This window comes from Apteryx rowi, unplaced genomic scaffold (genome assembly GCF_003343035.1).
Source record: "Apteryx rowi isolate R43461 unplaced genomic scaffold, aptRow1 scaffold_128, whole genome shotgun sequence".
Taxonomy (NCBI): domain Eukaryota; kingdom Metazoa; phylum Chordata; class Aves; order Apterygiformes; family Apterygidae; genus Apteryx; species Apteryx rowi.
In genome coordinates, this window is record NW_020447508.1 from 1,818,946 (window position 1) to 1,833,173 (window position 14,228).

Genomic DNA, 14,228 nt, shown 5'->3' on the forward strand with positions numbered 1-14,228 from the left:
GCCTCCCCGCCGCGCTGCCGGCCCCGGCCCGCCCGGGGACGCAGGTCCGGCCGCCGGGCCGGGGTGCGGGCGGCCTTCCTGGCGGCTGCCCTGGGGCCTGCTGCGGGGAGCCGCCCCGTGGTAACGCCACCCGGCGACGCTCCTACGCGCGGAAGAACTGCTGGCGGGACGTGCGTTACCCGTGTGCAAAACACCGGTTACTTGCKCGGTGCGGAAGGGAGAGGTCTTGCTGCGACGGTGATAGGCGCATGTTACTGCGCCTAAGGCAGCAGGCAACCAGCGAGGCCCTCTTTTCTTCAGTGCCTTACTTTAAAAACTTATGCAAGGATGGATTTTTACATTGACTTCTGAATTCTCCTGTGGATTTTGGTGAGAGTTAGGGCCTTTTTAAAAGGTGTCCTGGCATATAACTTTTATTGTTCTTTATGAACCTGAATGGCGCTGGAAGACCAGTCGTATTTCATGGTTTTGGTCGTCCTTCTTTTGACCCACCGCTTGTGGGGCAGTAGCTTGTTGTCAGGAGCAAAGAACATGTGTGAACTTAAGAGCTATAGGCAGTTGTTTCTGAAGGGCACTGCTGTGGCACCCTTTGTCTTAGGAAATTAAGATGTAGCAACATCTTAAGAGCATAAGCTCTTTAAGTATTGCTTCCAATAGTGGTGGCAAATTTGGTAGGTGTAATAGAGAAACCATTAAGGCAGAGGTTTGTCCAGAGATATGTACATTGAGTGGTGTTCAAGCCCCTTCATAACTTGTAACTTGCACTGGAGCTGGRAACTGTTATCAGTGATGGCACCTGCAACCATTGCACCTACTCATCATTGTACCCTGCTCCCAAAATGTTTTACCCTCTGGGTAAAGGACAGCTCCCCTGGCGATTTCTTATCCCATCTTTCTCCTAGCAGAAGAGGAGAGGATATTGGAATTTTAATTGTTTGAGAACACTTCTGTGAGAAGGAGTAGGGTGGTCCATCAGTTCTCTCAGCCTCTGGACAGGATGGAAAAGCAAAATTTTGCAAAATGGTTGATTGTTCAAACTGAATGTAGGGAAATAAGGGCCAATATTCTTTTGAGGAGAGGGATGAAGAGCTATAGTTACTTTGTGTACCTGTCTGTAGGTTGTGTGTATTTTAAAACAACTGAAGTTATCTGATCAGAATTCTTAACTAGCTCATAGAATAACAGTTAATGTTGACTTCTGGCTTTGCCAAGCAAACCAAAAAAGCCTCTATTACAAACCTGTGAAATGGTAATGAACACTTAGTATAAGGCATCTGAATTGTCAATGGGCTTATAAATAAACATGCTCAGGTTTAAAAGTGTTGACAGGTAGAATTGCAGGGAAAATAGGGGCAAGAAAACAGTTGGGACAGATGGGAGGACTGCCCAGAATTTTAGTTAATATGAAAGTTCCCTGCAGAAAAAAGTTAGTACATTGTTAACTGTTGGAGGAATTGTGGTATACTGTATTTAATCTTATTTGTATTGCCTAGAAGACCTACCTTAAGTCAGAGCTTCCCTGTACCATTCTGTCAGGTAATGATAGCATTAGACTAGTCTGTCCCCCAAAACATATATTCAGTATAGACTTAAGGCTAGGTGGATGACAAAGCAAAATAACATCAGAGCAAGGTAGGATCATTTGCTGATAGCTTATTAGTCTCAGAATCTTTTTGTTTTTAATATTTCATTGGGGAGGAGCGGTTGTTTCTCCTTGAGATGGGCTTCCTTAACTGGGCAAAGGGACAAGAGATGTTAGAACAGGGGGGATTTGAGCCTGAAGCAAACATCCTGTAGTGGTGGAGGTGGAAAAGGTCTAGTGTGGAACAGCCAAGTGGAGGAAAAATCTTTGGAGTGGGGAAACGTATTAAAAAATTTGAAGGCTTACAGTATTTATAGGCTTTTGCAGCAAAAGCCTAAGTTTGTAATTGCTAAATTGTTGAGCATAACAAATAATAGTTGCATTCTTAACCACAAAAAGGAAAATGTAAAAATAAATACAATTTGTACTTCCTTCAGTTCTTCAGTAGCTCCTAGAAACTGCAGTTAGCATTGGGATGCTGTTGGGCTAGTTACTGAACAGACAAGTGAACTGAGATACAAATTAAAAAGCCTGAACCAAAAAAAAAAACCCTCTTACAGCTTGTGTAGTAACTATCTTTAAACTGTAAACTTAAAGTAACAAAAACTCCACCCTTTGCCACCTGGAATATACATATGAATAAATCTGTGCCATAGTTTCAGCATTAGATACCTTGGAAGTCTTTAAATAAAAAGGAAAATCAAATTCTACTGGGACGTTTGTTTGCTTCTTTACAGCGAAGCGAATAATATCCTGTAGTAATRTAATAGCCTAGTTTGAGGACACAGTTATTTTGAAATTAAAGATTAAATGTGTACATCAGTTAAAAGCAGATGGATGTTGAAACTAGGGTCTAATACTATAGTGGTTAAAATATTAAAGACTGCAGTAGGATTTGAGTCTCTATAGCATTACTAAGGAGTTGTTTTTGCCCATTTGGAATGTATTGTCTCTACATAGAGACTAAAATGCAGACATTGGGTTTTTCGTTTAGATCTGCAGGCATTGGGTTTGTTTCTGTTGTTTTTTGTTGATCTGCTTTTGAACTCATTAGAGCAGAGTTAAGGTTGTTCGTGGATGCGATATGTGATGTGATAAATCAGGCTGCACTGGTGGCTGTTTACTTCCATAGAACCTGGAGGAGCAGCAGCAGTGGTTGGGTTTTCGTGTGTGGATATAGCAGCAGCTTTGCTTCAGTTTGGCCTTCTCTGTCTTATTAATACATGAGACATGAGTTCAGAATGAAGCTTGTTCACTGCTTCTCAGYGGACAGGCTTAAAACATTGAGAAAGAAGTCGTCTTGTCCCTTCAAATAACTTTCTGCTCACCAGTTCTTTCCAAATTTGCTACTGTTGCTAATTTGACTCTGTTGGGGAATGCCATGCGAAGCTGTTCTTGACTGATCAGAGAATCACTGTATCAGGAGCAAAAGATATTGATGGGGGAGAGCAGTCCCAAAGGGCCCTGGGAAGAAAGAGATGGAATTCAGATTAGTAACCTCCAAAAAAAAAAAGAGAAGTCTTACCATAGAAAAAATAAGGTAAAAAATAAGACTGAAAAAGAACAAAGGTAAAAAGAACATGTGAAAACACTTAGTTCTCATAATCTTGCCCTTTCCCATGAGGAGACTTTTTGAATGGCTTTAATAGTAATGTTTCTCATATGTTAACTATAGATTTGAGCAGTAAGCTTTACTTTTCCTTTAAGCCTTTAACAGAGATGATTGATTTATTAGCTTTGATAGAAGTATAGAATTACTTTCAAACTTTGAAATATGTAATAAGCACCTCAGATAATTAGTGAGTCTACAACTATCTCTCTTCAAAGTGGTCAATGGAATTAATTTGGTTTTGTAACCATGGTTATTTTCTTGTTCAGTGACCATATGGTATTTCTGAGTTTAGTGTGACTTCCTGTGAGCAGTTTTTACGAAGTCAGCTGTGCTTTGGTGTGAAGTGCAACAAAAATTAAGCCCTATGGGAGGGTGTGAAAATGCTGGTTTTGAGAAGAACCTAAATAAGCACATTGCTTTCACATTGTAGCATAAGAATAGATTATGGTCTCTAAATTATACATTCAGTGAGACTGTAATGTAAAGATAGCTAAAACTTTTCACCATTGCTTTCATGATGCTCTGAAGTTTTTACATAACTATTGACAGATCAATATTCTGTTGCAAATGAAATACCTCGTAGCTTTACTGTCAAAATAAGACCTCTGGTACAGTAACTTGCCTTTTAAGGGGATCTCTTTTCATGAAGCTTAATACACTAATTCTCTTGTTGCATGCATTTTTTGACAGTAATAGAACAGCCACACTAAATTTACATCTGAATCTTGGTTTTGAGGTTCATAGAGTTTAGCAGCTYATGGCTTCCTAACCAAGGAATTTGAAAGGTGGAAGTGCGTGGGGGGGGGTGTGTTTGGTTTTTTTGTTTTTGTTTTTTTTTATTAGTTATCCTCTGCTATCTGTGATTATTAATAGCAGTTTAACTTGCTGTGTGGGAGATTCCTTAGCATGCAGTATGCCAGAAGTATATCTGGTGGGGAGACTTGTGGAGGAGTACCGGTGGCATATGGTGCACTGGGAAAGAAAAGATCTAAAAGTGGAAGCAATCAGACCGGATGAGTGAGGCAAAAACAGCAAGAAAAGCGGTGCTAGGAATGGAGTGTGGGAAGCAGGGTGCCACAGGAGACTAAAGGGTGATGGTGAGGGGTAAGAGACCTCAGCAAGAATAAGGGTTTGTAGGGAGGGAAGGTAGCAGAGAGGGAAGAGAGAGAGAGGAACTGGTTGGTAGATAGGCAGTAAAGTACCATGTGAAATTAAATAGGAACATATATGAAAGGGGGACAGGCACTCAGAAGAGCTGGTGACTGAGGCTTGTGGTCTTGGTGGGGTATAGGAGGATGGAGAAGAGAACAGGGGCATGTAAAGCCTGTGGCTATGAGGGGGAACCTGAGTGCTGAGGTGGGGAATTGAGGGGGGTTTGCTATGGAGAGCTGGAGATATGCAGCCCAGAACAAGGGGAACTGTAGGGAGCCCCAAGAGGGGCATGGTAGGGTGTCCTTGGTGGCACGGAGCACAGTGGGCGCTCAGCATGCTCAGCTTACAAAGGCTGCAAATGAAACACTCTTTTTATGTCCCCCATACTTATTCTCCTACCCCCTTCCCCATCTTTACTGTCTGTGGTAGAAGTGAAAAACTTGCCTTCTGATAGACTGGTGTATTCAGCCTATGACTAGAAATAATGTTAGCCATCTCTATTAGGGTTTTTGAAGAAAGGTCTTGCTGTGTATCTTATTCTATAGCATTGAATTGTTTTCCTAGAAACAGACAAACACAGCATGATAAAACCATTTTTTGGTGTTTTATGGCACATAGCACAAGAGTTATGGTGTAGTATAATTAAAAATGACTAAGTTAGGCCATAACTATTAGCAGATGGATACACTGTGTTTTTATGCTTGTATACTCGCTCCTTGTTAATAAACTTGACATGTAGATAAAATGGTAAGGAGAAGGCTCTAGCTTTAACAGGAGGGATGTATCCCTTCTCATCTGAAAATAYTTACATTCCAGGGTTAAGCTTGTATTCTGAGCACTAGTGCTTTCTTGTGCCTAGCCATAACACTTAGAAATTGAGACTGTTGTTATTCCGGGATTGTCAAGGATCTCTGGACCCCTAGAGCTTTAATTCTTTATCTCCTGTCTTTATGTAACTAAGGTTGGTCAAGGGCTGCAAACAGCCTTCTGTTGTAGGGCTCCCGATATTCTTTGCCATTGCCATCCTTATGTGTGATAAGACATGCTTATTGGAGCTGTAACAAAGAAAACTCAAAGGCAGTAAGGTTTTTTTTTCTTTTAATTTTTTTGCCATGGCTAATACTGTGCTTGTCACTTGCTTTTGCAAAGTAACACATTTGCAGTTTTCCTAAGTTTTTGAACAGAGAATTGAGTGTCATTTCAAGTCTGAATGTTTAAATAAAACATCGGTGTCTTCTTATGACTTTTGCTTGCCTGAACAGTGACTAGGCTTTAAAAATATTTTGGACATAAAATGATAGACTTAAACTAATTCTTTCAATGCAAGCCTCTTTAAGTCATCTTTACCAGCATTATGTTTAACTGTATGTGTAAGAAGATGTGTTTTTTCTATGCCTTTTTAGTTTAGGGAAGATGCATTTACCACCAGTGTGTCAAATGTGTCTTTTGTGAAGTGCCTGTCTGTGATTAAGTATTTATATACAGGGTGGAGCATCAATAGTGAGATTTGAGAAGATGCGTTTTGTAAACATAAAAGCTATTTTACCTGGAATGTGAGTGGAATGATACAGCTCAGATTACAGTTGCACTTCAGGGTAGTGCTGGAGTTGAAGCTGTGCTTTTTGTAAGGGCTTCATCTCCGAGTTTTGCACGTTCCTATTAGTTGTAGGATGTGGTTGCTTGATACCTGCAGACATGGACTGAAGATGCTTCTAGACATGAAGTGAAAAGGCTTTATTAGGAATTTTTTTACAGTTTCTGTTCTCTGAAAGTTCTTATGGCTCCTATCAGCAGTATTACTGAGCATCTCCTGAAACTAAAAATACTAATATCACAACACCCATGTCAGACAGCAATTTAAAGTTGTATGAGAACTTGGTGATGTGGGGATTCTCTGGGTGGGAGGAAGGAAGAGGGGAACTTTGAAAACAGTTTAATTAAAGATTGCTACGGTTGCAGTGTTTTGAGCTTAGAAAATTAGAAGATACGTTGCCACATAGGTTGAATATGTAAGTAAGTTTAAGTAAGTTTAAATATTTTCTTTAATATGTATGCTGTTCAAAATAATTATATAAAGCTGAATTTTTTGCCTCTTGGAATAAACTTTACCCTAGTCTTAAACATATGTTCTCACTTATTGTTGATAGGTTTTTTAATACTGTAAGAAAAATCTACAGCAAGTATTGCAAGAATTCTGTAACTTAATCTGAAGACTCTTTGAAGTTAAATCATGTGAAATATATATCATAATAAAATTTTTAAAAGCATTCATATGGTTTAGAACTCTCTTTTGTGAAAATGAAGTCTAAGGTCCTGATACTCCTGGAAGTTTTGTGGGTGTGAATTAGTCGTGAGGTGTCTTTTTGACAATGAAAGTTTACAAAAGAAAGCAAAATTTGTATCAAGGGTTTTAGAGAATAAAATGTATTCAGTGACATATATCATTGTGTAATAATGTATATACATTAGGATTGCTGAAGAAAATGGTGGTATGGTTGACCATGAACTGTAACTGACTTTTTTTTAAGTGCAAATGCTTAACTGTCATATCAGCAAATTGTTTTTTGTGTATAATCCGTTTGGCAAAGCCGGCTTAAGATGCACTGCAAACTCAGTACTTTGGCAACTTTTTCGCTGTTAAAAATGGTAGAGATGTCATTATTGGGAAAACAATTACTTGCTTTGTAAGTAGTGCTGCTGAGCTATAAATATATTGATTTGCTTGGCCAACGCAAACTGCAGACAGATTTTTTTTTTCCATGACCTTTCCACAAGAGGGTCACATGACTGTTTATAATTGCCTTGAATATTGTTGAGACTTGCAAACCAACTAGCTTTACAGTGAAATTACGGGGACTTTAAAGTGATTTTTTTTTTTTTTTTTTGTAAATGGATTTTCATCACTGAAGTGTAAAGAAGGTGGATGGATTTTGGAGGTGGGGGTTTTTTGCCCTCTCTTACTGGCTTTTAAAAATCTGTTACTTTGCAGAAGCTCTTTCGCAGCTTTTCTTTGATGGCTTTGCCAATATTTACAACAGAGAAGTTATTACTTTTCAGAAATATGACCTTCTATTCTATATTTTACTACTCTTGAGGCAGGCAAAACTCTCATGTGTTCTCATGTGCCCAAAATGTTTTGGGTCTTATTTTTCTTAAACTGGCATCTTCTCTAACCCCGAAAGGTGGTTCGACTGTACTGTTCAGAGTTCCTTGCTCTGTTTAGCTTGGACTGTTAAATTTGTAAGAACAGCAAACTGAATCTGCAATAATGGGACAAGGAGACAATGTTCAGCTTCCTCCTGCTTTTGAGAACCACCGATCACTAGCAGAGCTCTGCTGTCTACCCTCGCATTAACTATTGCCCCCTCTCTTTCAGGGCAGAGTTAGGTGATCACTGCCTTAGTGTCACAGGTTCCAAGTTAAAATTTAGTAAACTGCTAATAGTAGGGCTGAATGACATCCTGAAATGATTTTACGGCTTTGCTCATCAAGGGTTAACGCAGCTCTTTTATCAACCAGATTAAAAGAATGCTCTGTGGTGTCTGGTTTGCATTTACTGGAAACTTATATTCGTATTTCTGTTGCAGACTTCCTCCATTGTATTACAGCTCTAATCAGAATGACTGGGGCAGAGTAGAAAACAAATATAGTAAGCAAAAAGGTAGAACAGGATAAATATTTTGGTAATTCTTAATAAATAGTTATTTCTTAAATATGAGCTGCTTGTGGATAGTCCTTGGTAATTTCCTGTTTAGTGTAATAAAACCCAGGTAAAAGCAAACACCTGTGTCTTTTATTACATGGAGAAGGGCAAGCGGGGGGAAACTGATGCAATGACTTTGTTCCTTAAATTAAGCAACTTTGTTGCTTGAATTCTCTCATTGCTACCTTCATTAGACTGTCAAGTTAGAGGACCTCAGGAAGCTGAAGTCAAATAGTTTTTAGCTATGGATATGTCTGCCATGTTCAGCAGCTGTGCTCTTACTGTGTGCAACATTCTAGGTTGTGATGACAGTACTTGTTGGGAAATATAGATCAGAAATTTCCTGCTTTTAATAGTATGTATTATATAACAAATAGCATGTGTGTATATATATTAAAAAATATATAGCAAATACATAAAACTACTTTCCTAGATCAGAAATTTCCAGTATCCAGATCAAGCAACATGGTCCTGCCTTGTGCTTTGCACCTTCCTCATGCTTAACTGTTTGTGGCATAATATTTAAGTTGTAAACACTGTAGGAAACTAGTTATTTTATCTATGGTTAGGTTACTTTCTGGTTACCAAGTTGAATGAGCTCAATACAAGATCGGATGCATACGAGAACAAATACAAGGTGGGATTGGTGCAGCTCATCCAGAAGAGGAGGCAAAAGACGGGGACAGGAAGTCTCATTTAACACTAGTGAGCTGTAAGATCACTTCCATCTGTAACAAAGCTTTGTTTTCCCAATTTACCAAACTACAATTAAGACAATTAAGAAGCTGAGTGATGAAGTTTCCAGAAATCACTTGGTTGCAACCTTTTTGGAAGAGACTAGTTTGGATGAACTTGATTTTTTTTTTTTTCAGAAGAAAATGTTTTACATTTCTGTTTTTTATCCTTTAATAAAAGTATAAATTTTTCTTTTTAAAAATTGTTCACATTAATAAAGTTTTAACTTCAGATAGAAAGGTTTCTGTGTTATGAAGAAAACTTTTTCTATTTAGTTCACACATTTAGCTCACACATTTGAAAGTTTCTTCTGTTGAACTGGGATAGAAAGGCAAATGTGTTAAATAGGGAAAATTCTTTCCCCAGGATGAAAATTTTTGCGTCTTTTGGTTCTAATTATGAGCCCTGTAGCAACTTCATAGTTTAGCTTGGTGTGGGTTTTAAGAAAAATGATTTTATCTGACAATGCTATAATCTTATATGTGTATATTCCATGACTGACTGTGTGTTTTCTTTCCTCCTAGCTATCAAAAAACAATTGGTGCATGATTTTTGGCTATGTACTCCCAAATGTTCCAACAGGTGATTTTTATAAATTTGGGTAAGCACATACTGGCTGAGAACAGAGTTAACACTGTTATAAAGGCATGTCAAACACAATTTTAAAGTCAAGATTAAAAGGTTGATGTGATTATAGAAATGCATGATATAAAGACATCATACTGTACAATATGTAACAGTAAGCTATGTGCGTTAGTATGGTCCAGTCTTCAGAGAGCTTTTTTAATGTGGGCCCATCTTTCTTTGTATCTGTTTACCATGTGTTTGAACTGTAGGAGGCCTATGATGATGCCCTGAGTATCAAAGGCATAAGATAGAGCACTTCTAGAATAGTTTATCTAGCAGTAAGCAAAATAAGGAGTTGTCGTGCAACTGAGTAAAGAACTGTAACAGGTGATGCTGAGAAAGCCGATGTTTAATGCACTCCTTGTTTCAGACTTATCTTTATTGCAGGATAAGCTGCGCTTACAGCTGAGCCCAGAAACAAAGATGTAGGAACTCTCCTTAGAAGAGGAAAATAATAAAGAATACTTACAGAAGTGCTAATCTGAAAAGCAGATGAAATTAAACTACAGCTTTTTTGCTTCACCGGTTCTTAGTCTCAGAACCACTGTTAGTTTTTGTGTAGTCAGGTGAAGTTTTTAAAAAAAAAAAAAAAAAAAGTGGTGCAGTAATCTAAGACATTATCTGCATCTAAAGTGGTCAGATAAGAACCACTGGAGAGCTAGAGACCATTTGCAAAAAGGTTGTAACAAATATGAACTATTTTGTAAGCTCTTAGAGGAAAAAATACCAAGGTGATAAGTAAAAGCCAATGTGGATTTTTTCAAAACCAAATTGACAAGCAGTCAAATCTCTGTTTATGACATGGTATCAAGTCTTGTGGCTTTGGGAGAAACAGATATGTCTTTGTTTTAATGAGGCTAATCTAATGATACTCTACTTGTAAAATGCAAAGAAAATGTTTCTCTAAATACCATGAAGTTGGTAGAAAATGTAAAGTAGTTTCATGGATCACTGTCAAACCAGAAGGATGTCTAGACTGAAGGGTCTCTGCAGGGTTCTGTCACTAATTTCAATTTAAGTGAAAAGTTAAGGCTATGCAATATTAGCAGCAGATGGTACCAAGCTGGGAATTGCTGCAAGCGTGTCGGAAAACACGGTTAGGGTTCAGAACGATTTAAACACACTGGAGACGCAGTTTAAGGAAAAGTATGTGTTTCAAATGAGGACAAGACGCAAGGTCCTCCATTTAATGGTAATCAGTCATACAAGTAAACAGTGGGGGAGTAGAAAGAACTTTGCACAAAGGATCTGGCAGTTGTTGTAGTTAACAGAATCGCATCCGATTTATTACCTTAGTGTTGCAAACAGGTCAGATATACAGAGGCATAAGCAGGATAATTCCATAAATCATATGACAGTCTTTCACTCTAGGTTTAGGCATTCCACTTCAAGAAAAGGTAGAATACCTGGAGAGCGTATAAAGGAAAGTAAAGAGAACAGTCTTTAAAACATATATATATATATATATATATATATATATTTTTTTTTTCCCCCACAAAAAGATTCAGAATAGTTTCTTTTAAAGAACAGAAGACTACAGGAAGAAGGAAGAATTGTCTTCAAGCAAGATGTAAGCGAAGAGGAAAGTGGTGTTCACCATAGCCACCCTAAAGATAGAACTAGCAGTAATGGGTTTAAATGGCCACAGAGATGATGTAAATGGACACTAGAAAAAGAATTGCGAACTGCTCAAATAAAATTGCTTAGGGAGCTTGTGGGATTTCCATTTTCAGATTGCTTTTTAAAGAACAGATTAACTACATCTGGACCATGCTTTTTTAATCTAGTTCTGAGAAGGTGGATTAGCTGAATTATTGAGCTCCTTTCCAACCATTATTTTCTAGGATTAGAAAATCCTAGAAGAGTTTCACAGTGCAAAGAAAGCCAGGGCATACAAATTAAAAAGATATCATTTTGGTTAATAGGATCAGGTTCATGTTAATCATTATCTTCTTGTGTGATAATGGCTCTTGCTATCAAAATAGCGCATCCATACACCCTTATTTCCACTCCCACTCCCTTCTCTTCAGAGAAAAGTAATATTGCATACCAGGGGGAAAAATACTTTTATAAGCCTTCTGTCCTAAACCTGATGTGCTTCCACTTTATAACTATAAATATCTTACAGTTGATAAGCTAAGTGTATACTGGCAGCTACAAACTTCCAGAATCTTCTTTCTTCCCCAGTGTCACATAAAATTTCTTCGGGTGCAAGGGAGAAATTGCACTCATCAAACCATGGTAAGTTTGATATCAAAATCCAAGATTTCAGACTGCTCTGCTCATTACTCTAAGTTAGAATTAAGATATGAAGTAAAACATCCACTCATTAGCAGATACCAGCTTTTATCTTGTATGTCCTGTTTGCTGAAACTAGCAATTAAGATGCAGAAGTAAGAGGCGTATAGTCTGGTAGCAGGAGCTCAGGCCTAGGAGACAGAACTGTCAGCATTTTTATCTTTGATATGGTATTGAATTATGATTTGCTGAAGGGCATGTTTAATTTCTTTCCCTGTTTTCCACAAGCAGCACATAATGCTGGAAGGATCAGTTTTTGTCAATAGCTACAGAGACAAACTCTTCAGACACTCATCTTTTTTTCTGCATTAAAAGTTAATACCTAACCAGAGATCTTCACTGTTGGATTCTTAGGTTGTGTTTGACTTCTGTTACAGTATCTTCAGGTTAAAGAAAAACTGCTTAAAATTTTAGTAGGTTAAAAATACCCACCACAGTGGAATTTACTATGATGTACATTTTTTCCCCTTATCTGTTTGCTGTATAAGAAAATGCAGCCTCTTCTCCATCCTCTTCCCTCCTCACTACTGCTGAAGATAGCTCCTTTCTCAAAGACTTCAGACATAATACAGTTGCTTGGATCTGTTCAAGATTTATAAAGTTACATTTCAGTAGAGCTTGCAGAATTTAAATGTTATCCGAAGAATCCCAGTTCTGTTGCCCTGCCTAGCTTTTCTAGGTGGGAGGTTGTATCAGTCTAAACTGAGGTGACTTTCAGAATTGTTACAGCAATACAACCTTCCTATGGTTAGGAGGCTGGGGGCCATACTAGTGTAACTTAATTCTGTTTTAACAAACCGTAAGTGCTAAACAGTGAGATACGATGTGGGGTCTTGAGGGCAATGAAATACCTTTTTCAGTCTGGTACAATCAGACTGGAATCCCTGTGGGCTTCTTTTTCCAGGTGTGTGTTTAAAGTTAGGCCTCCACTGAAGTTTACATTTAAATTTATTATTACAGTGTCACCCTGCAGGGTGTATAGTTCCTTCAATGAATTCTATTTGAAGGAACTGACATCACTTTTCAAAAAGATTATGTTTAGGTCTGGTTTCCACAGCATGAGTTGCCATGGATATGTCAGGTTCTTAATGTTTGTTTATAGAGGAATGAGGTAGAGAAGGTTCATGATAACTATTTTCAAATTAATGTTCTGCATCCAAATGATGCTTTTCTTACTGGGAATTCAACTGGCCAGTGAACATAAATTCTGCTTTCTAATTTGAAAATGGATTAAGTGCACTTTGGAATGTGTTAATACAGATGAGTCTCTATGTACACGTTTACTTTGCACTAGTTAGTCCTCCAGGTGCGTTTCTGGGTTGCTTTTCTTTCTCTGCAGGAAAATAAGCCTGCTTGTTTTATGTGTGCCCTGCAGTGCTTTGGCGTCATGTTGATCTGTTAATACTGTTGTGCATCAGCATTTAAATGTGAAGACAATATGCATGTATTACTGCAGTCCCCAGGAACTGGGAAATGCAACATGGCTGCTGCAAAACCTGCTGTTGCATGCATCTTCATGAAGCAAGGAAAGATCCTAGATTCCCTATGATCTGGGAAAAGGGGGTATTGATTTTTGTCTGGCTGCTGTAACAAGAAAATAAACAAAAACAAACAAAAAAGAAAACCCATATGTAGATCAACAAATGCCTGGGAGAGGCTGCTTATATAACACAACAGTCGAAGTATGTTTCTGGTCTGTTCTTTGCCTTTTAAAACCATCTGCTTTGCTCCTTCCTCACTGCTCTCTTACTATTCTCTCCTTCCAAAGTAAGAATCACACAAATAAATGAATTTATGCAGCCCCTTAAATCCTGATTCAGAACACAGACTGCTGACTTTCAAACTTGTGCAAACTACCTACAGAGCATGCCAGACCTTGCTGTTAAGTAACCACTAAGAAAAGTATAGGATTAAAGCAGAAGTCAAGTGTTAACTGACTCCTCTCCTAGTCATGTATAAGAAGAGGCATGGGGAGAGGCATGTTTCGAAGCTAAAGAAAATGAACACTGTTACAGTGAAGATACAGATAGACTAAATGCTGCTAATGTCTCACTCTTCAAAGCTGTGCAGCCCTTAAGGACAGGGCTACTAACTGCTACTGGACACATGGTTAGTTTCCTTGTTGGAGAAGAAGCCAAAAGTCAAGAGGCAACAGCATGGGAAAAGAGTGAAGAGATGGACTTCTGTGGAAAGTGAAAGATGTCTAAGGAAGAAAAATGTTTGTCCAATAAGAGGCAGCCCCATAAAAGAGAGATCACCATTTCTAATGGGGCAGAAGAAGCTTATTGAGCAGGACTAGCAGCAGCAGTTTTCTTGGTAAAACTGAGCCTTTTGTGCATGTCAAGATAAACTTAATTCTAGAACTCCTTGGTCACGATTGCAATGACTTTGTCCTGTACTACTTCATATGCAAAGGAAGGTTTCCTGGGGATAAAGCCTGGGCATAATATTCTGTCACCAGCATAGAACAGTGCTGTGCACCAATCATTTCCCATGCTAACTCCTGTGAACCTTGTTTT

The 14,228-nt window shown here is 38.4% G+C and overlaps 1 protein-coding gene across 3 annotated transcripts in view; it reads left to right on the plus strand.

Moving 5' to 3' along the window:
* Positions 1-277: 277 nt before the first annotated feature.
* DISP1 (dispatched RND transporter family member 1) overlaps positions 278-14,228 on the plus strand; it is a 94,767-nt gene continuing 80,816 nt past the window's right edge. Inside the window, exons 1-3 of one of the 3 annotated variants that reach the window (XM_026055965.1) lie at positions 278-369; positions 9,309-9,366; positions 11,599-11,652. Coding sequence is in view for 1 of the 3 variants with exons in the window: in XM_026055962.1 (XP_025911747.1) it covers positions 9,278-9,366 (89 nt within the window). In the remaining 2 variants the exon portion in view is untranslated. Of the gene's footprint in view, positions 370-9,021; positions 9,386-11,598; positions 11,653-14,228 lie in introns of those variants that run through there. The other 2 variants (XM_026055964.1, XM_026055962.1) reach the window with 2 other exon arrangements.